The 20,349-nt window shown below is 42.4% G+C and overlaps 1 protein-coding gene across 3 annotated transcripts; it reads right to left on the bottom strand.

Annotated features, from left to right (window-relative positions):
• Nucleotides 1–340: 340 nt before the first annotated feature.
• pelo (pelota mRNA surveillance and ribosome rescue factor) lies at nt 341–14,046 on the bottom strand. 3 transcript variants are annotated; one of them, XM_038991589.1, is made up of 14 exons: nt 13,843–14,046; nt 7,016–7,108; nt 6,228–6,378; nt 5,873–5,963; nt 5,252–5,387; nt 4,778–4,805; nt 4,489–4,549; nt 4,123–4,284; nt 3,824–3,870; nt 3,635–3,708; nt 3,255–3,326; nt 2,353–2,427; nt 2,162–2,193; nt 341–885 (listed from the first exon to the last, which is right to left on the bottom strand). In XM_038991589.1, the coding sequence occupies exons 1-14, from the start codon at nt 13,881–13,883 to the stop codon at nt 791–793; spliced, it is 1,158 nt and encodes a 385-aa protein (XP_038847517.1). In that variant the 5' UTR covers nt 13,884–14,046; the 3' UTR covers nt 341–790. The 3 variants fall into 3 exon arrangements, with proteins under 3 accessions (XP_038847517.1, XP_038847516.1, XP_038847519.1); XM_038991588.1 differs by lacking the exon at nt 4,778–4,805 and having other exon boundaries at nt 5,224–5,387; XM_038991591.1 differs by lacking the exons at nt 4,778–4,805; nt 13,843–14,046 and adding an exon at nt 13,039–13,130 and having other exon boundaries at nt 5,224–5,387.
• Nucleotides 14,047–20,349: the final 6,303 nt, after the last annotated feature.

The raw sequence follows: 20,349 nt of genomic DNA on the forward strand, positions 1-20,349 counted from the left end.
TCACCCCCGTACAGCAGAAGAATGTAGGGATAAGAATCGATTGGTGCTATTAATGATGGACGTCAGGGAATTGTTGTATAACTTTTGAACCCAAATTTCAGTGTTATTACTTTGCAATGAGATGGACACACATCTACATGATTCTGTATCAGTTAAAATGCAGTAGGCCTTTGCCTCCAGTGACCAACATAAATATTTTCAATGAAAAGGATTGCAATAAATTAAATATATATTTCTATCTCCTGTTTCCAGTTATACTCCCTTTCAGTGTTTGATCATGATAATTTTATTGTCAGAAACAACTGTTACTACGAAAAGAACATGGCAAGACAAGAAAACATACGATTTGGCGGTTTTATTGCAAGAAAGAGATATATATACACTCGAAAGGAAATATGTAGATGCAAAACTCTCATTAGAAATGAATTATACATGTTTTATCAATATTAATACACTGTACTAGCATTTTATATCCAGATCAATCAGGTGTGATTTTCTGTGTATTTGTGTTTTATTCAGACTTGGCACCAAACAAATTACAGGCTTACCCATAGCATTAATGTAAACCAGAGTTTATCTTTCAGGCTTAGCATTGGTACCACTTCTACTTGTACTGCACCTTAAACCCAAAAGCACAAGCATGTCAAATTCTGTGAGTATGATAAAGCAATAATGGTCAACTTTTGCACTTTATGCACTCTATTTCTTCTTGCAACTTTGCGCTGTGTTCCTCTCAGTTCTACAGACTAAGAGTACCCCCAGGTCTAATTTTTCTGTTGCAGTGTGTCATTTATTCTTCATCAGAGCTGCTGTCATCCTCAGGCTCCGATAGATCAGCGATGGGGAAACGCAAGATGGCCGCCACTCCACTGAGCTGGGTCAACTCTGTACAAGGGAGAGACAGAGGAGGAGACTGCTCAATTGTTTAAGCAAATTATACAATATTTGGTTGACAAATAATAAATATCACACACTCAATGATGCAATGCTACTCAGTAACCCTATCAGTGAAATCCCCTATGGTGAAAAGAAACATGGGGTGTATCTCAATATGCATTCTACCGTATCTCCACACTCTCATGCTCTGAGTGCATTCTCCGACCACGTTCTCTTAAGGAATGCATAAAACAACACATTTGAGAAGCACTCGCACTCCCTACTGTGTTACCTTACGCTTCACCTCCCCATTCACTGAACCTTCTTCTAGCCAGGTCAATGGCAACAATAGACAAAACAAGATATATACAAAGCAAACTTCATAATTTTCAGCTAGATATGTGAATCGTAATAATCTAGCTAGCCAGCTAGTTAAACAGGAAAAAAATTACCTAAAACTAAAGTTATGCAAGGTAGATGTACATTTTTCGTGGGTAGCTACCAATTCTTCGTAGCTAGCTAGCTAGCCCTATTGACTTACTATGGACTTATCCATTCACTGAACCGTCTCCCAACCAGGACAACAATGGCAATAGAGACAAAACAAGATATACACAAAGCAACCGTTTTACTTCATAACCATCAGCTAGCTATATGTGAATCGTAATAATGTAGCTAATCAGATAGTTTAACAGGCAAAAATGACCTAAAACTAATATTATACAAGATAGATGCCAATTGTTTGTGGGTAGCTAGCAAACAATTCTTTGTGGCTACCTGGCTAGCTCACAGTACTAGTAGCTAGACCTATTGACTTATTATGGGCTTGCGATCTACGGTACGTAGGCAGGTAAACATGCCAAAATTAACACAGCATGTATTTATTAACGTATCAAGAAAATATTATAGTCAGGCAACATATGAAATGTGAATAGGCAACATTTCATTCTGAAGTCGGAGTGTTTTTTCCTTTCGCTTCAGCTCAAATAATGGCCACCATTGATTTCAATAAATGTTGCATCATTTTGTACGTAGTTGTGTACAAAATACTTTCCGTTGACGTTTACGACGATGCATGTACAAACGGAGTACGCATTTGAGAAGTGCCCTCTGTGCTCCGTTTCACATACTTTGATTTGGACTCGCACTCCGACCCTACCGTGCTCCAATTTGCATGCTCAGAGCACGGCAGTATACATTGAGAAACACCCATGGTATACTACCAATAACACATCTGTGAAATTGGCATTGACATGTCACTGAATATGGAAGGAACAAAACTTACGTTCTCCAGATACATGAAGGCTTGAAAATATTCTGTGGAAGAAAATAAAGAGGATCGGGATGAGAGTCGAGGACATGATCACTATATGAAACAATCATCATAATTACAGTATAACTTGTCTACAATAGCCATATTTTTTTAAACTCATATTTTCACCATTATCATCATTTCTCTTCACTGCCTATCCCTACCTCACGGTTCCACCATTGTCTCTCACGTTGTCCACCAGCCGTACGTATCTACTCCGTGTGGTCACATCCTGGTGCCTGGGGACAGAGACATCCAAATTAAATGAAGAACATGCACAGATAAGCGACGATACCCCCTCACAGCTCATCTTCTCGCCGCCTGCTCTTTCCATGACAGACTGACCAGGTGAAAGCTATGATCCCTTATTGATGTCACTTGTTAAATCCACTTCAATTTGTGTAGTAGATGAAGATGTAGTTGAAGGGGAGGAGACAGGAAGGGGAGGAGACAGGTTAAAAGAAGCATTTTAAAGCTTTGAGACATTTGTTGTGTGTGTGCCATTCAGAGGGTGAATGGACAAGACAAAATATTTAAGTGGCCTTTGAACAGGTTATGGCAGTAGGTGCAGGCCCACCGGTTTGAGTGTGTCAAGAACTGAAATGCTGCTGGGTTTTTCACGCTCAACAGTTTCCCGTGTCTATCAAGAATGGTCCACCAAAGGACATCCAGTCAACTTGATACAACCGTTGGAAGCATTGGCGTCAACATGGGCCAGCATCCCTGTGGAACGCTTTTGACACCTTGAAGAAGTCATTCCCCAACAAATTGAGGCTGTTCTGGGGGAAATTCAATATTGGGAAGGTGTTCCTAATGTTTTGTACACTCAGTGTAAGTCTACTTATCTTGAGAATAGAATAACTTTATTTTTTTCTGGAGGGAACTTTGGTTGTGGCATTCAAGTTAGGTTATAAACACATATGAGCACAATTCACACATGACAGATACACATGCATTGTATGTGCATGCCTCTATCCTCACTTTCTCAAATATTTATATAAAACACACACAAAATCCAATGTTTCCCCCCACAGAAATCCAGATATAATTCCATAAAACGACATACCTGAAGAGGTTATCGCTAATCAACAAGATGTCAATAGCCAGTGCTTCGGAAGCTTTCTCCACGTGAGCCAACCTGCAACATCAAGTGAATAGAAAGGTCAGTGTTCAGTAGTGGTGGAACATGAGGACTCTTAATGTCATAGTCAGCCATTAGCGTCGTGTTCAGTAGGGCACACCGTAGCAAAACGTTTTGCAATGGAAAACGTGTTCTTATTAGCCTAATTCAGATTTTAGCGTCAAAGAAAGAAAACAAACCAAAACAGGGAGGGACTATCTAGACGTGTCCAACAACGTACATTTTTGTTTTCTGTCGCCAAATGGCAAAAAACATTTTTTGCTGTATGCCCTAATGAACACGACCACGGTCTCTCTCTCTCTCACCCATAGAAGGCTCTGTCGGGCTCATGTTGTAGCATCTTGTAGAAGTCCTCCAGGGCTTTCACCTCCCCTGCTGCCTGTGAGTCACAGAGGAGACAAAGCATGAATAAATTGCAGTGTTTCTATTGAAAGGACCACGCAGCTGGATTAATAGACTATTAGTAGGATTAATAAACTAAATGGGACACTCACCTTGGTATCAGACAATCTAGCCGTGACAGCTGGATCGCATAGAATCTCTGCAGGAAAAAACCCAACCCAGTAAGCATTGCCCCACAAAAAAGGAAGAAATATCAAAACAACATTCTGAAATAAAATAAACATAACACATTACTTAAAGTTGACAAGTATATGTATTATTACATTTTATACGCATGATAATAAGATATAAGGGGTTACAGATGCTTATAGCAATTCTTACAATGCATTACAACCACACTCATAATGCAGTGTAATAATACATTGTAACGTTATCAAAACATGTTCTCTACCTTTTAGGGAGTATTTGTGTCCCGAGGAGGAGTGGACTAACATGAACTTGGGCTTATTCTCCAGCAGAATCTTGGAGTCTTGTCGGACTGCCTCCCTGAAGAGGTAGGCCATGAACTGGTCCTTCACAAACCCTGGACTGGCCACCAGTATACACTTCACCACTGACACAAAAAAAGACAGGGGACCGGAGTGAGAAAGAGGTGATATTAGGTAAAAGGTGAGGAAAATAGAAGGTGTGTAGGGAGCGACCGTCAAGTGACCTAAATCTGCCCCATTTCACAGGCCAGATGATGCCTGCTAAATCAGCCCCGAGTTGTGTTCAGTAGGGAGTTTCACAATGAAGGGGGATATACTAGAGGACCCACCGTCAAAGTTGATATGTCTGAGGATCCCCTGCATCACTGCCTCATAGAACCTATCCAGGGCCTGAGAGAGCGAAAGAACCCATTAGGAAACCAAACCCTTGCACATACTGATTGTTAAGACGCTTACACACAGGAAAATAAAATACAGCCGCCTCCATTGGTTTCTATGTAAAGCTGGCGGCAAGTTTGCCTCCCACCCTGGCGGGAGCGGAACAGGGAGGGACAGCAGCTGCCGCCAAGGGCACGTATGGTACATTTTTCCTCTACCGCTCCAGTTAAACACTTTCATCTTCTCGTGCTGGGTGCAGCTGCCTCTCCTCTTGTGAGGGATGATTATCTCCACCTTGGCCCTTAGTAGAGTCATAGCGGGGGTCACCAGCACCAGGTTGGCCAGACTCTCATGCATCCCCAAGGCTAATACTTTTGTACTACCATAGAATAGTCAATATACCATGTCACACGGATTTCAAATACTTCCTGAAACACTCAAATGGCAACCACCCACTGATGGTAGAACTGTATGTAGTATGGCGTATGATCATTGTTCTGTTAGTTCCAAATATGACAACAACCATAGTTGGCTACACAGCACAAATACATCTGGGACCAGACTAGGATTATGTAGCATAGTGATAGTGTAACAAAGTTAGATTTGCAGCATGCCCCTCGTGCCAACTTTGGCAGCTCCCTGTCTGTAAGCCCCTTTAGTGATGGGGTCATAAAGCCTATACTGACCTTCTCGTGCTGGGTGCAGCTGCCTCTCCTCTTGCGAGGAATGGTCACCTCCACCTTGGCCCTTAGTAGGGTCATAGCAGGGGTCACCAGCACCAGGTTGGCCAGACCCTCCTGCATCACCACGGCCGCTACGTCTGCCTTCTGGGTGGGGTCACACGCCTGCTCTGAGAGGGCCACAGGAAATAGAATAAGAGTTCAGGTTGCATACAGGCCTAGGTACTCAAAACAGGGTTCCCAATCTGTGGTAAATCCATTTACTTTTCCACGACTTTCCATGTCTACAAATAAGAATGTGACAACTTTCACACACATTAGGCAATGTACATGTTTCTGATCATTTAATGTATAAAATGTGATCCATATGAAACATTCCCTGATTTTCCATAATTGCATCAATGTATTGACTAAATTCCCTGACTTTTCCTGTCTGGAATGCGTATTTGAAAATTCCATGATATTCCTGACATTTCTCAACCTGTGGGAAGCATGTCAAAACAGGTCTCAATACAGAGAACCATATGAAAGACTTAGTGAGTGGAATACCTTGAAATTCAATGATTTTGATTGACAGATTACGCACAAACAACAAAACAGGGATTTAAGCCTTTGAGGAGCACCATCACCTCACAGGTTACAAGTACACACTCACCGATCCTATCGAGGACGACACTATCCCAGATCTTTTTGGCAAGTGTGAACTTCCTGTTTAGCTCCAACTCAATGGTGTGGTAAGCCCCCATCTAAGGACAGAGGAAAAAGCACTTCCTTCACTTGCAACTACAAAACAACAAAATATAAAATTGGAAACTCCACGCAACTTAGACATTTACATTTACATTTAAGTCATTTAGCAGACGCTCTTATCCAGAGCGACCATTAGCATTAGCTTTCCTAGCATCATGATTTGTCTACTGGTAATGTGACAACGCCAAACTGACATAATAACAGTTACAGGCTAAAGTGGAAGTGCGCTGTTTTTGTCCTCAACGTTGTTAATCTCGGACCTTCACATATTGATTCTCCTGGATGTTGGTTCCCTTCACCCTCAGCTGGCAGGCCTGTGAGTCAAAGTCAATAGTATCCACACACACACACAGGGTGGTGCGCACTCTCGAGCTCCCCACGCTGCCCGTGGATGACTCAGTCTGCACCTTTCTGAGGAATCAGGGAGAAAGGTATCATGGGTCACTAAGGCTGCCCTTTTTAGTAAAGGTGTGTGTGTGTGTGTGTGTGTGTGTGAGTGAGAGAGTGAGTGAGTGAGTGAGAGAGACAAAGTCAGGTAGATAGCTTTTCTCACTTGAGCTGTAATGCTCTAATTATTTTTGAATTGCCATTAAATAGTCAATATGGCAATATACTATGTCACACGGATTTCAAAGAAATTCCTGAAACACTCAAATGGTAACCACCCACTGATGGTAGAACTGTAGTATGATCATGGTTCGCAGCAGGATTATATTAACCTGGTACCAGATCTGTTTGTGCCAAACATGACAACAAACATATTTGGCTACACAGAACAAATAGATCTGGGACCAGACTAGGATTATGTACCATAGTGGTAGTGTAACAGAGTTAGATTTGTAACCTCACTCCATAGCTTGAAATGTTTCCACCCACACGATCAAATCGCTAACTTTTCTATAGCGCAGTTGGCTAAGATGTTGTCAAGTGGGCAGTCAAGTGAGTTTGCAAGACAGAGGATCCGAGATTGAGTACCAGTGCATGTTCGAGTGGAAGGAAGTTATGCTGTTAAGCAAGCACAATGAAATCCGTCACAATAGCAAGTTACCTAATAGTGGAGGCCATAAGACTGTCACCGATCTGCAGTAAGTTGTAGGTGTGCCACATGTCCTCTGCCTCTTCCGGCATCAGTGTCACCTGACTGGGAAAAGAAACACACACACAACCTTGATAACAGAGCTCAGATCAGGTTGTGTGAGATTGAAAGTAATCAAAATCAGCAGTAATGGGAATTGCTATTAGTGGTTCAAGTCAATGTTGGAAAGTTTGTCATTCAATTTGATCAAGACAAGAATAACTGTTTCTGTGTAGCAATGAAGATGGAAATGTATTGAGCAGGGGTTTTCAAACAGTGTTCCGCTGCCACCAAGGTACTGCAGGGGGTCTACCAGTCAAAAGTTTGGACATACCTACTCATTCGGGGGTTTTTCTTTATTTTTACTATTTTCTACATTGTAGAATAATAGTGAAGATATCAAAACTATGAAATAACACATACGGAATAATGTAGTAACCCCCCAAAAAGTGTTAAACAAACCAAAATATATGTTATACTTGAGATTCTTCAAAGTAGCCACCCTTTTTGCCTTGACAGCTTTACACACTCTTGGCATTCTCTCAACCAGCTTCATGAGGTAGTCACCTGGAATGCAATTTCAATTAACAGGTATGCCTTGTTAAAAGTAAATTTCTGGAATTTCTTTCCTTCTTAATGTGTTTGAGCCAATAAGTTGTGTTGTGAGAAGGTAGGAGTGGTATACAGAAAATAGCCCTATTTGGTAGAAGACCAAGTCCATATTATGGCAAGAACAGCTCAAATAAGCAAACAGAAACGACAGTCCATCATTACTTTAAGACATGAAGGTCAGTCAAACCGGAAAATGTCAATAACTTTGACATTTTCTTCAAGTTGCAGTCACAAAAACCATCAAGCGTTATGATGAAACGGGGTCACATAAGGACCGCCACAGGAAAGGAAGACCCAGAGTTACCTCTGCTGCAGAGGATAAGTTCATTAGAGTTAAATGCAACTCAGATTGTACACCATTAAGAAGAAGAGACTTAATTGGGCCAAGAAACATGAGCAATGGACATTAGATCGGTGGAAATCTGTTCTTTAGTCTGATAAGGCCAAGTTTTAGATTTTTGGTTCTAACCGCCGTGTCTTTGTGAAACGCTGAGTAGGTGAACGGATTATCTCTGTGTGTGTGGTTCCCACCGTGAAGCATGGAGGAGGTGTGATGGTGCTTTCCTGGTGACACAATCTGTGATTTATTTAGAATTGAAGGCACACTTAACCAGCATGGCTACCATAGCATTCTGCAGCTATACGCCATCCCATCTGGTTTGCGCTCAGTGGGACTACAATTTATTTTTCAACAGGACAATGACCCAAAACACACCTCAGGGCTGTGCAAGGGCAATTTGACCAATGAGTGATGGAGTGCTGCATCAGATGACCTGGCCTCCACAATCACCCAACCTCAACCCAATTGAGATGGTTTGGGATGAGTTGGACCGCAGAGTGAAGGAAAAGCAGCCAGATCTGTGCTCAGCATATGTCGGAACTCCTTGAAGACAGTAGGAAAAGCATTCCTCATGAAGCTGGTTGAGAGAATGCCAAGAGGGTGCAAAGCTGTCATCGAGTACCAGTCAAAAGCTTCTTGACTACCTCATGAAGCTGGTTGAGAGAATGCCAAGAGTGTGCAAAGCTTTCATCAAGGCAACAGGTGGCTAATTTTATGAATTTGTTTAACACTTTTTTGGTTACTACATGAAAAATAATTATTTAATGAATATCACTAGCTGCAACAAAATACCACCGTGGAAACCATTTTTATGTCTCTGCGTCCAGTATGAAGGAAATTAGAGGTAGTTTCATGAGACAATGCCAACTAGCATTAGAACAATGGTGAAGTGTACAGGAACAGTTAACATGCTACCTGTTCCTGTTCCCCTCACTCTGAGGAAGTAGATAAATAAATTACAGTGATTGGAGCTTATTACAGGGTTTTTCTATGTTGAAAATTCTTAGGTGGGCCGTCTAAGTGGTTACTTTCAGGATGGAAAAACTGTTTGTGTCAACTTAAACAACTAAAACCAGATAGAAAGGATGCAGAAAAGATATTGAACTAGATATATATTTTTCCAATAATACCATCGTTGAGAACTAACAATCAAATATAAGCTAAAAAATATATAAAACTTGTATTTTCCTACTAGCTCTGACTTTGTTGATAAAATCATAACTTTGACAGAAAATGTACACTACATGACCAAAAGTATATGGACACCTGTTCATCGAACATCTCGTTCCAAAATCATGGGCATTAATATGGAGTTGCCCCCACCCTTTGCTGCTATAACAGCCTCCATTCTTCTGGGAAGGCTTTTCACTAGATGCTGGAACATTGCTGCGGGGACTTGCTTCCATTTCAGCCACAAGAGCATTAGTGAGGTTTGGCACTGATGTTGGGTGATTAGGCCTGGCTCGCAGTCTGCGTTCCAATTCATCCCAAAGGTGTTCGATGGGGTTGACGTCAGGGCTCTGTGCAGGCCAGTCAAGTTCTCCAACACCGATCTCAACAAACCATTTCTGTATGGACCTTGCATTGTGCACGGGGGCATTGTCATGCTGAAACAGGAAAGGGCATTCCCCAAACTGTTGCCACAAAGTCGGAAGCGTCTAGAATGTCATTGTATGCTGTAGTGTTAAGATCTCTCTTCACTGGAACTAACAGGCCAAGCACAAACAATAAAAAACAGTCCCAGACCATTATTTCTCCACCACCCAACTTTACAGTTGGCACTACGCTGTCGGGCAGGTAGCGTAGCGTTGTCCTGGCATCCGCCAAACCCAGATTTGTCTGTCGGACTGCCAGATGGTAAAGCGTGATTCATCATTCCAGAGAACGCGTTTCCACTGCCCCCAGAGTCAAATGGCGGTGAGCTCTACACCATTCCAATCGACGCTTGGCATTGCACATAGTGATCTTAGGCTTGTGTGTGGCTGCTCAGCCATGGAAACTCATTTCATGAACTCAGTAGTAAGTGTTGCAACAAGAGGACAGGTGATTTTTAGGTCCTACGTGCTTCAGGACTCGGCAGTCCCGTTCTGCAAGCTTGTGTGGCCTACCACTTCGCAGCTGAGCCGTTCTTGCTCCTAGACGTTTCCACTTCACAAAAACAGCACTTACAGTTGACCAGGGCAGCTCTACCAGTGCAGAAATGTGCTGAAATGACTTTTTGGAAAGGTGGCATCCTATGGCGGTGCCACGTTGAAAGCCACTGAGCTCTTCAGTTTGGCCATTTTACTGCCAATGTTTGTCGATGGAGATTGCATGGCTGTGTGCTCGATTTGATACACCTGTCAACAACGAGTGTGGCTGAGATAACGAAATACAATCATTTGAAGGGGTGTCCACATACTTCTGTATACAGTGCATTCAGAAAGTATTCAGACCCCTTCAGTTTTTCCACATTTTGTTACGTTACAGCCTTATTCTAAAATTGATTAAATTGTTTTTTTCTCATCAATCAACACACAATACCCCATAATGACAAAGCAAAAACAGTTTATTTTTCTTCACATTTAATACAAAAACTGAAACATCACATTTACGTAAGTATTCGGACTCTTTACTTAGTATTTTGTTGAAGCACCTTTGGCAGCGATTACAGCCTCGAGTCTTCTTGGGTATGATGCTACAAGCGTTGCACACCTGTATTTGGGGGGTTTCTCTCATTCTTCTTTGCAGGTCCTCTCAAGCTCTGTCAGGTTGGATGGGGAGAGTCAGTACACAGCTATTGTAGGTCTCTCCAGAGATGTTTGATCGGGTTCAGGTCCGGGCTCTGACTGGGCCACTCAAGGACATTCAGACTTGTCCCAAAGCCACTCCTGCGCTGGAGCAGTCTTTCATCAAGGATCTCTCTGTACTTTGCTCTGTTCATCTTTCCCTTGATCCTGACTAGTCTCCCAGTCCCTGCCGCTGAAAAACATCCCCACAGCATGATGCTGCCACTACCACGCCTCACCGTAGGGATGGTATTGGCCAAGTGATGAGCGATGTCTGGCTTCCTCCAGACGTGAAGCTTGGCAATCAAGCCAAAGAGTTCAAACTTGGTTTCATCAGACCAGAGAATCTTGTTTCTCATGGTCTGAGAGTCCTTTAGGTGTGTTTTGGCAAACTCCAAGAAGGCGGTCATGTGCATTTCACTGAAGAGTGTTTTCTGTCTGGCCACTCTACCATAAAGGCTTGATTGGTGGAGTGCTGCAGGAAGGTTTTTCCATCTCCACAGAGAAACTCTGGATCTCTGTCAGAGTGACCATCGGGTTCTTGGTCACCTCCCTGGGCAAGACTCTTCTCCCCCGATTGCTCAGTTTGGCCAGGCGGCCAGCTCTAGGAAGAGTCTTGGTGGTTCAAAACACCTTAAATTTATGAAAGATGGAGGCCACTATGTTCTTGTGGACCTTCAATGCTGCAGACATTTTTTTGTACCCTTCCCCAGATCTGTGCCTCGACACAATCCTCTCAGAGCTCGAAGGACAATTCCTTCGACCTCATGGCTTGGTTTTTGCTCTGAAATGCACTATTAACTGTGGGACCTTATGTAGACAGGTGTGTGCCTTTCCAAATCATGTCGAATCAATTGAATTTACCACAGAAACAATTCGGAAAGTAGAAACAATCAAGTTGTAGAAACATCTCAAGGACGATCAAAGGAAACAGGATGCACCTGAGCTCAATTTCGAGTCTCATAGCAATCGGGCTGAATACTTATATAAGTAAGGTATTTCGTTTTTTATTTTATATTTTATACATTTGCAAAAAATTCAAAAAAAACTGTTTTCGCTTCATCATTATGGGGTATTGTGTGTAGGTTGATGAGAGAAGTGAAGGGGTCTGAATACTTCCCGAATGCATTGTATATAATAGTGTACTTACAACAACGGTGATAATTGATTGTCTCACCTAGCTATTTTATGAAGAACGCAAGAAGAATTAACTGTAAGTTGCTCTGGATAAGAGCATCTGCTAAAAGGCCTTAAATGTAAATGTCAAGGAGAATTGAAAATTCCAAAAACCAGGCATTCAGGGCACATGCTCATTGATTTTGTAATGTTTGTGCAGAGGAACACAGCATTAGCCACGGCAAAATGCACAGAATTCAAGTAAATTAGCTTCAAAACTTCAAAATGTGTACTGCAGAAAATGTGATTTCCCATTTTCTGTATGCCAAGAAACCTTTACAGTTCTAGTTAAAATACTATGTTAGAGTTTACACTTCCTCTTACAATGAACTGTGGCCCGGGAGGTCAAAATAAAAATTAACTCCTTACCAAATCTATTTATTTTAAAATGTTGATTACTTACATTTACATTTAAGTCATTTAGCAGACGCTCTTATCCAGAACGACTTACAAGTACATACATTCATACTTTTTGTTTTGTTTTTGTACTGGCCCCCCGTGGGAATCGAACCCACAACCCTGGCGTTGCAAGCGCCATGCTCTACCAACTGAGCCACACGGGGCCAGTTGACATTCACCTTATAATAAAACATGACGGGATTATATATATTTTTGCTAACATATGGGTAGTCTGGACAATAGAACGAGTCCAAATTCACCCAAGGCTGAAAAATGGCAAAAGAACGTTGGCTAAACGGGAACACTAGCGCGAGCCCATAGCTAATGAATGGAATCGAACGTTCACAGAGCCTGACTGGTGACGCTTAGAATTCCATTTAGCTTAAATGGCACCAAAAAATGTATCCTTTTTTATTTTACCACTACAATATGTTCTTAGGACGAAACTTAAAAATAACAACTCGTGTAAAAGTAAACATCCGCACATCGATGGTGCCAAGTGTGCTTATGTCTGCATAACATGAAGTAGGGGAAAATGGCAACTTTTGACTATTTCTGGTCTAGCGACCGATGACAAGAGTGTACGCTGCCCAACCTTGTGTAATTAGAAAGAGGAGATTATCTTGATTAAAATGCTGTCCGACTTGAAAAAAAAATATATATACACATTGCGAGATATTTGGCGAAATAGACAGACATACCTATATTTCCCTATAGTAAACAATGGGACGAACTCAGAATTCCATGACTATTTTTTGGTTGTTGTTTACATTCTAACTAACCATCAACGTGGGTAGGTCTCGTTGCCATCAATAGCAAAGCAGGCATTATGACGTAGAACAAAAAACTGGAAATAGAACGTTCAGAAGGCAAGTTGGTGCCACGTTGCTCAATAGAGCTAATAAAGCCAGTTTTTTCGTGATTACTTCAAAACGACGGCAAGCAGCTGGGACATACCGTCATATTATAAAACTGGGCTCTACAACGGATGCAATGAACTAGTTCAACGGATGCAATGAACTAGTTATCAGAAAAAAGCATTGTTAAAAATGTCATGTGTCCGGTCTATGGGGGCCCAGGTTCGCCGGTTTGCCTGCGCGGGGGTCCCTGGACAACAAAAGTTTGAAAAACCCTGGTATAGAGCACTCAGCACAATAATATTATAATGCAATGGTATTCCTATGATGATATTCTAGCTCAGCTAGCTAGTATGCATGACTATGAGTATGGACAACTGCCCATATTTTGTGCTCAGCAGCTGATAAACCAGGACGGCCATTTCCATGTCAAATTCAACAACACATGGATACAACATTGTTCTTGCTTAATGATGTATCGAAATGCATACAATACACTGGTGGTGACTGAATAGTTGCACTGTACCAGAATTATATACTGCTACGTCGGACACTTGTGCTAGCTAGCAACAAAATAAGGCGACAGACCAGCGCTAGCGTTAACGTTCGTTAGCTTGCCAGCTAGCTAGCCTGTTGACGCTTACTTACCCGGCATTGTCTTTTTCGATATCTTTATGAAGCAACTTCATGGTGTAATAGCTTTGTTACAATAGTATTATTTGCTAGCATATGAAGGCGTTATTATTACATTTAGCTAGTGTCATATTTACTCCCTCTCAAGAGTCTATTTCTGAGGAATGAACCGCTCAAGAGATTAGGGTTGGTGGCCTGACCTCCGTTCCGCCAGCAAGAATAAGTAATACCTAGCAAGAATAAGGCGGCAATTTCCCTTCAAAATAACAGTCCCACAGTGAAGATGGTAGATTTTGGTTCTTTCGAAATTCGTGCAGTAATACCTAACAACACAAAACGATACACATAAATTAAAAAAACAAAGAAATATCAGAAAGAGCAGAGTCCGGAATATAAATATATATATATGTATATATAATGGTGTGTATAGACAGTATGGACAGTATATTAATAGAAAATGTGTGTACAGAAGTAGTTATATAGGACTAGCCTTGACTGGAATACAGTCTATACATATGAAGTGGGTAAAACAGTATGTAAACATTGTGACCAGTGTTCGGTCACTATTTACCGTGCCTTCAGAAAGTATTCACACCCCTTGACATTTTCCACATTTTGTTATATTACAGCCTGAATTTAAAATTGATTAAATTGAGGTTTTGTGTCACTGATCTAAACACAATACCCCATAATGTCAAAGTGGAATTATGTTTTTAGACATTTTTACAAATGAATTAAAAATGAAAAGCTGAAATGTCTTGAGTCAATAAGTATTCAACCCTTTTGTATGGCAAGCCTAAATATGTTCAGGAGTAAAAATGTGCTTAACAAGTCACATAATAAGTTACATGGACTCACTCTTTGTGCAATAATAGCGTTTAACATAATTTTTGAACGACTACACACATACAATTATCTGTAAGGTCCCTCAGTCGAGCAGAGAATATCAAGCACAGATTCAATCACAAAGACCGTTGGTGGATGGGTAAAAAACAACAGATATTGAATAATCCCTTTGAGCATGGTGCAGTTATTCATTACACTTTGGATGATGTATCAATACATCCAGTCACTACAAAAAGGCCCTTCCTAACTCAGTTGCCAGAGAGGAAGGAAACCACTCAGGGATTTCACCATGAGGCCAATGGTGATTTTAAAACAGTTATAGGAGATAACTGCGGATGGATCAACAACATTGTAGTTACTCCACAACACTAACATAAACACCATAGTACCCTCCAAGCTCATCATCAAGCTTGGGGCCCTGGGTCTGAACCCCGCTCTGTGCAACTGGGTCCTGGACTTTCTGACGGGCTGCCTACAGGTGGTGAAGGTAGGCATCAACACCTCCACTACACTGATCCTCAACACAGGGGCCCCACAAGGGTGCGTGCTCAGCTCCCTCCTGCACTCCCTATTTACCCACTCATGCCTCCAATTCAATCATCAAGTTTGCAGACGACACAACAATGGTAGGCCTGATTACCAACAACGATGAGACAGCATACAGGTGAGGGCCAGTGGTGCCAGGAAAATAACCTCTCCTTCAACGTGAACAAACCGAAGGAGCTGATTGTGGACTTCAGGAGACAGCAGAGGGAGCACGCCCACGTCTCCATCGACGGGGCTGCAGTGGAGAAGAGGAAAAGCTTCAAGTTCCTTGGCGTACACATCACTGACAATCTGAAATGGTCCGTCCACACAGACAGTATGGTGAAGAAGGCGCAACAGCTCCCCTTCAAACTCAGGAGGCTGGAGAAATTCAGCTTGGCCCCTAAGACCTTCACAAACCTTTACAGGCCTGTTGGGCTGTATCACCACCTGATACGGCAACTGCACCCTCTGCAACCGTGAAAAACCCAGTAGCATTGCAGTTCTGCCTAAAAAAATAAATGTACTTTGTCTAGCCAAAACGTTTGACCTGATGCATGTTTTGGCATGTAAGGTTGGCCTTGGGCCAGTGGCGTGTATTCATGGATGCCAAAGGAAGTTGCCAGGCTTCCCCAAAACATTTACCAAAATAATTATATATATAAAATAATATATATATATTCAGCCTCTTGCGAATTGAAGGAAAATTATGAAACACTAAAAATATTTTGTCTCTTTGTGTTTCATAATTTTCCTTCAATTCGCAAGAGGATGAATGTATGTAACAGGAGAAAGCATCCGAGCAAGCTGTCTCTCTATGTTTTGGCCATCTACCTGATTCTGTCTGGTCCAAATGAGTATGACATTGTTGGCGCCAGTAGCATTGAAGGCAAGGGAAGCCAGCGAGCATTTGGCCTCCCTTTACAAAAAAATATTTAAAAATTTGCCAGTTTTGAGCTAAACTGAGCGAACTCAACTGTGAATGGTCCTGACGCACCAAAACAAGGTGTGAAGGGGAGCCAGAAAAACTTGAATTGTTACATCTCATTATGTTGTTGTCCTCAAGTGGCTTGGGTTCCCCAGTGATTTTACCCATGCACCGCTACTGCCTTGGGCTGATTTATATGTGTAAAGGCTGCAGCCTGCTCATCATCATTAGGATAATGTAGGTCAGTTATAGGTATGCCAATCAGTTAACACTCCATTTACTGATCACATTGTCTCCATTGTTTCGCTTTAGCACTTAGCTTCTCACCTAATCACCCGCAAATAGTCGGATTTTGGCACCTCCATTTTAAGGGCAAGCCAAGAGTCTGGTATGGAATGGCATTTTTAATTCACACTGCAAGATGACGCTCCTCGGTGTGTAAACTAAGTGGATTTGGAAAGTAAAAGTGCTCCTGAGTAGAATGGACACCCCTAATACTGCAACACAATGTACAGGCAATAAAGTACAGTCCAATAAATGATAGGAGTGCACAAACAACATTGTTGACCATTTAAGCTTAAAATAAATACAAATATATATTATAGAAATACTTAAAATTATTCTTTGTATAATATCTAGTATAAAATATATCGCTAATTGTGCAAATTTTTCATCCTTTCCGCCTTACTTATTCATTTAATAAGTATACAGGACGGAACTCTTATTCTGAAGGATTGCGCTGGGCTCAAACACAAACTCCAGCGCAAGTGCACATTCGTGACCCGGAAGTGCTTAGTTATTCTTGCCTGTTTCACATCGGTGGTGGCCTGTACATTACATCGTAAAGGGGTAAGGGTTCCGGAATAGAAACACGGTTTCAACTGCTCGGTTTCGACTGCTCTTACAGTTTTGCTTCGGTACTGCAGTTTAACCACAGAGTTTTTATGTACCCAAAGACAGTACAGTATAAAGCTAGTCAAAATGCTTCTCCAATATAAATCCCCTGTAATGTCATGTTGACGCCGAGATGAAGACAGTTTCAGGTTGGATATTCGCGCTTTCAAACCTCAATAGCTTTCAAACCACTTGAACCACAGACTCCAAATAAGTGTCATGATGTTGATAATATTGTGCACAACATTGCACAGGTCTTATTTTCACGATTTGGACAATAATTTACTTTGCAAAGCTAATAAACATGTGGAAAGGTAAGCAGCATTTTGTATTCCTAGTTGAATTAGTTAGTACAAACTAATTGTACAAAGTACAAACTTTTTTTACATTCGAATTTCAATAGCTCTTTGGTCATGTGACCTACTGACTTCAAACAAGGTTCAGATGTACACTCAGTGGGCCTATACATTGCACACCCTTTTTTGGGTCCATTTCCATCTCACACGATTTTACATGAATATGCCTGCTCTGCCCCCTGAAGGACAGTGACCTGGTGACCTCTGACTCCTGGCCTCTAGGCCTACAATCACTGCCTGCCTGCCTTCTCCTTGGGCCTGAGAGTGTATAGCTTACTCCCTGGAACTACAGACCTCCAGGCCTCCACACCTACTTTCCCTACCCGGTCAACACCCCTCTCCCTTGGCCTTAGACTATAGCTTACTCCCTGGAATTACTAAAATGTCTGTAATGCTGCTGTTAGGAACCACATGCACCTGATAACTCGAAACAGGCTCTGTGAACCTGGTAACCCGAAACAGGCTCTGTGCTCCTGCTGACCCGCCTGTTTTTTTTCTGCTCACAGACTAAGTCCCCACTCCAACCTCCATGGCCTGAGTGCTGCCCCCAGCCACCGAGTCCGTCCGCCCTTGCTCGGACTCCAAGTGCCCCCTGCCTTGGGGGAGGCCTCCTCGTGCACCTGGTGACCTTTTGACTTCCACAGCGAGTCCCAATCTGACTTACAGTCCCACCAGAGGATGGGCCCGGGCGGATGGGCGACCACCACCACCTAGCCCCCTACCTATCCAGAGCCCAAAGTCAATGTCTTATGCCTTCTACCCGCCTGCCTGGGCTCTCCCACACTCTTGTGTCTGGCCTCTGGCCCTTCTGCGTGTTTTGTTCAGTACTAAAGAATTTAGGACATTTGTTGTTACTTTTATCTCTCCCCTAGTTCAAGGTGGAAACTTTCTCCCCCTAAAAGGAGGTGACTGACACACAGACACTGTGGATTGATTGGTTCCCCATTACTCATGCCATCCCTTCACATGGTTTGCAATAAAGACACACAGTTCATATATGGAAACAATGTTACCTTCTGACCTCCTTTGCCATAATCCCCGCTGATATTCTGCATATCAACAGGGACATGTGATAGATAAGCCTGACTTCTCCCCTCTCTGGACCCAAGGTGACTGAGGCACATTTGACGGAGGAAGTGCAGCTGCCAACACGAGAGTCCGAAAGAAGACATTCTAATAACAAGAGTTTCAACAGTTCAATCGCATAAGCATATTCTGCAGATAAGACATTTTAATTATCTTTGTTACTTAGCTAATATGAGTTAGTTAAAGAAACTCTCAAGCCCAATGCCTAGGCTTAAAGAAGGATATTTTAGTACACAAGCATTAGTAGGATTTAACCGAAAATTTCCCTCACAATCGTGAGGCCATGCTTTCACGGTCTGTATACATACTGAAAATCAAGATCAAGTGAGCTTTTTTCCTTCTGCTCCACGGGAAGTTTCTGTCCTCCCTAAGCTCGCCTTAGGACACCTGCGTTACCGTTTGACAGGTGTACCGCCCCAGTCAAACTCCCCACCTGCCACTGTCCCCGGAGCGGGTCGCACCCGGCGCGAGCACCCAGGGCTCGCCTCCCCGCCTCACTGGGTAAGTGAAAAAATGATAAAAGTAGTGGTATTTCACCGGCGGCCGAGGCCTCCCACTTATTCGACACCTCTCATGTCTCTTCACAGTGCGAGACTAGAGTCAAGCTCAACAGGGTCTTCTTTCCCCGCTGATTCTGTCAAGCCTGTTCCCTTGGCTGTTGTATCGCTAGATAGTAGGTAGAGACAGTGGGGATCTCGTTCATCCATTCATGCGCGTCACTAATTAGATGGCGAGGCATTTGGCTACCTCAAGAGACTCTTACTTATGTCCCGCCGTTTACTCCCGCTTCATCAAATTTCCTCACTTTGACATGAGGGGGTCACAGCCACCCCGTGGTATCAACAGAGGCTTTTCTGTCTAACAAACTGGACATCAGTCGCCGTTACTAACCTTCAGCGGACTTCAACTGGGTTTTTACACCCAATCGACATCAAGTGCCAGCGCAATAATTATAGGCTTGAGAACCAAATACCCATCGCAGTATCTAGCAGCACCATCGACTGGGTGTCGGAAGAAGCAACAGAAAATAATCATTGGTCGCGTTACCACACTTGATGCCTCACGGCACCCTTCTCCGCCAGTCCGTGGACATTCTGAAAGTAGTTTGAGGTCAGTAGGTCACATGAACAAGGAGCAATTGAAATGATAAATTTGTAAAAATGTATGTAAAATTGTGTGAGATGAAAATGGACAAACTAAAGGGTGTGCAATGTACAAGGGTAGTCATTGGCCATTCTGAACCTTGTTTGAGTCCAGTAGGTCACATGACTAAAGAGCTATTGAAATTAGAACGTTTACAAAATTCAGGGGAAAACGTGTGAGATGAAAATGGACAAATTAAAGGGTGTGCAATGTGTTGGACCATTGAGTGTACATTCTGAACCTTGTTTGAGTCCAGTAGGTCACATGACCAAATAGCTATTGAAATTAGTTAGCGTGAACTAAAGCGTGAGCAATATAGAAGGGTAGTCAGTGGCCATTCTGAACCTTTTTTGAATCCAGTAGGTCACATGACCAAGGAGCTATTGAAATTAGAATGTTTGAAAAATTCATGTAAAAATGTGTGAGATGAAAATGGACAAACTAAAGCATGAGCAATATTGAAGGGTAGTCATTGGACATTCTGAACCTTGTTTGAGTCCAGTAGGTCACATCACCAAGGAGCTATTGAAATTCAAAAGTTGACAAAATTCATGTAAAATTGTGTGAGTTGAAAATGGACAAACTAATGGGTGTGCAATGTGTAGGCACACTGAGTGTACATTCTGAACCTTGTTTGAGTGCGGGCAATTCTACTGCCATTGTTTTTTTTTTGTAGATTGCATGGCTGTGTGCTCGATTTTATACACCTGTCAGCAACGGGTGTGGCTGAAATAGCCGAATCCA

This window comes from Salvelinus namaycush, chromosome 4 (genome assembly GCF_016432855.1).
Source record: "Salvelinus namaycush isolate Seneca chromosome 4, SaNama_1.0, whole genome shotgun sequence".
In the NCBI taxonomy this organism is placed as follows: domain Eukaryota; kingdom Metazoa; phylum Chordata; class Actinopteri; order Salmoniformes; family Salmonidae; genus Salvelinus; species Salvelinus namaycush.

Bases quoted from the DNA above. Each gene is read 5' to 3' on its own strand.
- pelo (XM_038991589.1), bottom strand. From the start codon at position 13,883: ATGAAGTTGCTTCATAAAGATATCGAAAAAGACAATGCCGG. The intron at 7,109-13,842 runs GTAAGTAAGCGT...TTCTTTTCCCAG, and splicing joins ATCGAAAAAGACAATGCCGG to TCAGGTGACACTGATGCCGG. The intron at 4,285-4,488 runs GTGGGTCCTCTA...TTTTTGTGTCAG, and splicing joins CAGACATATCAACTTTGACG to TGGTGAAGTGTATACTGGTG.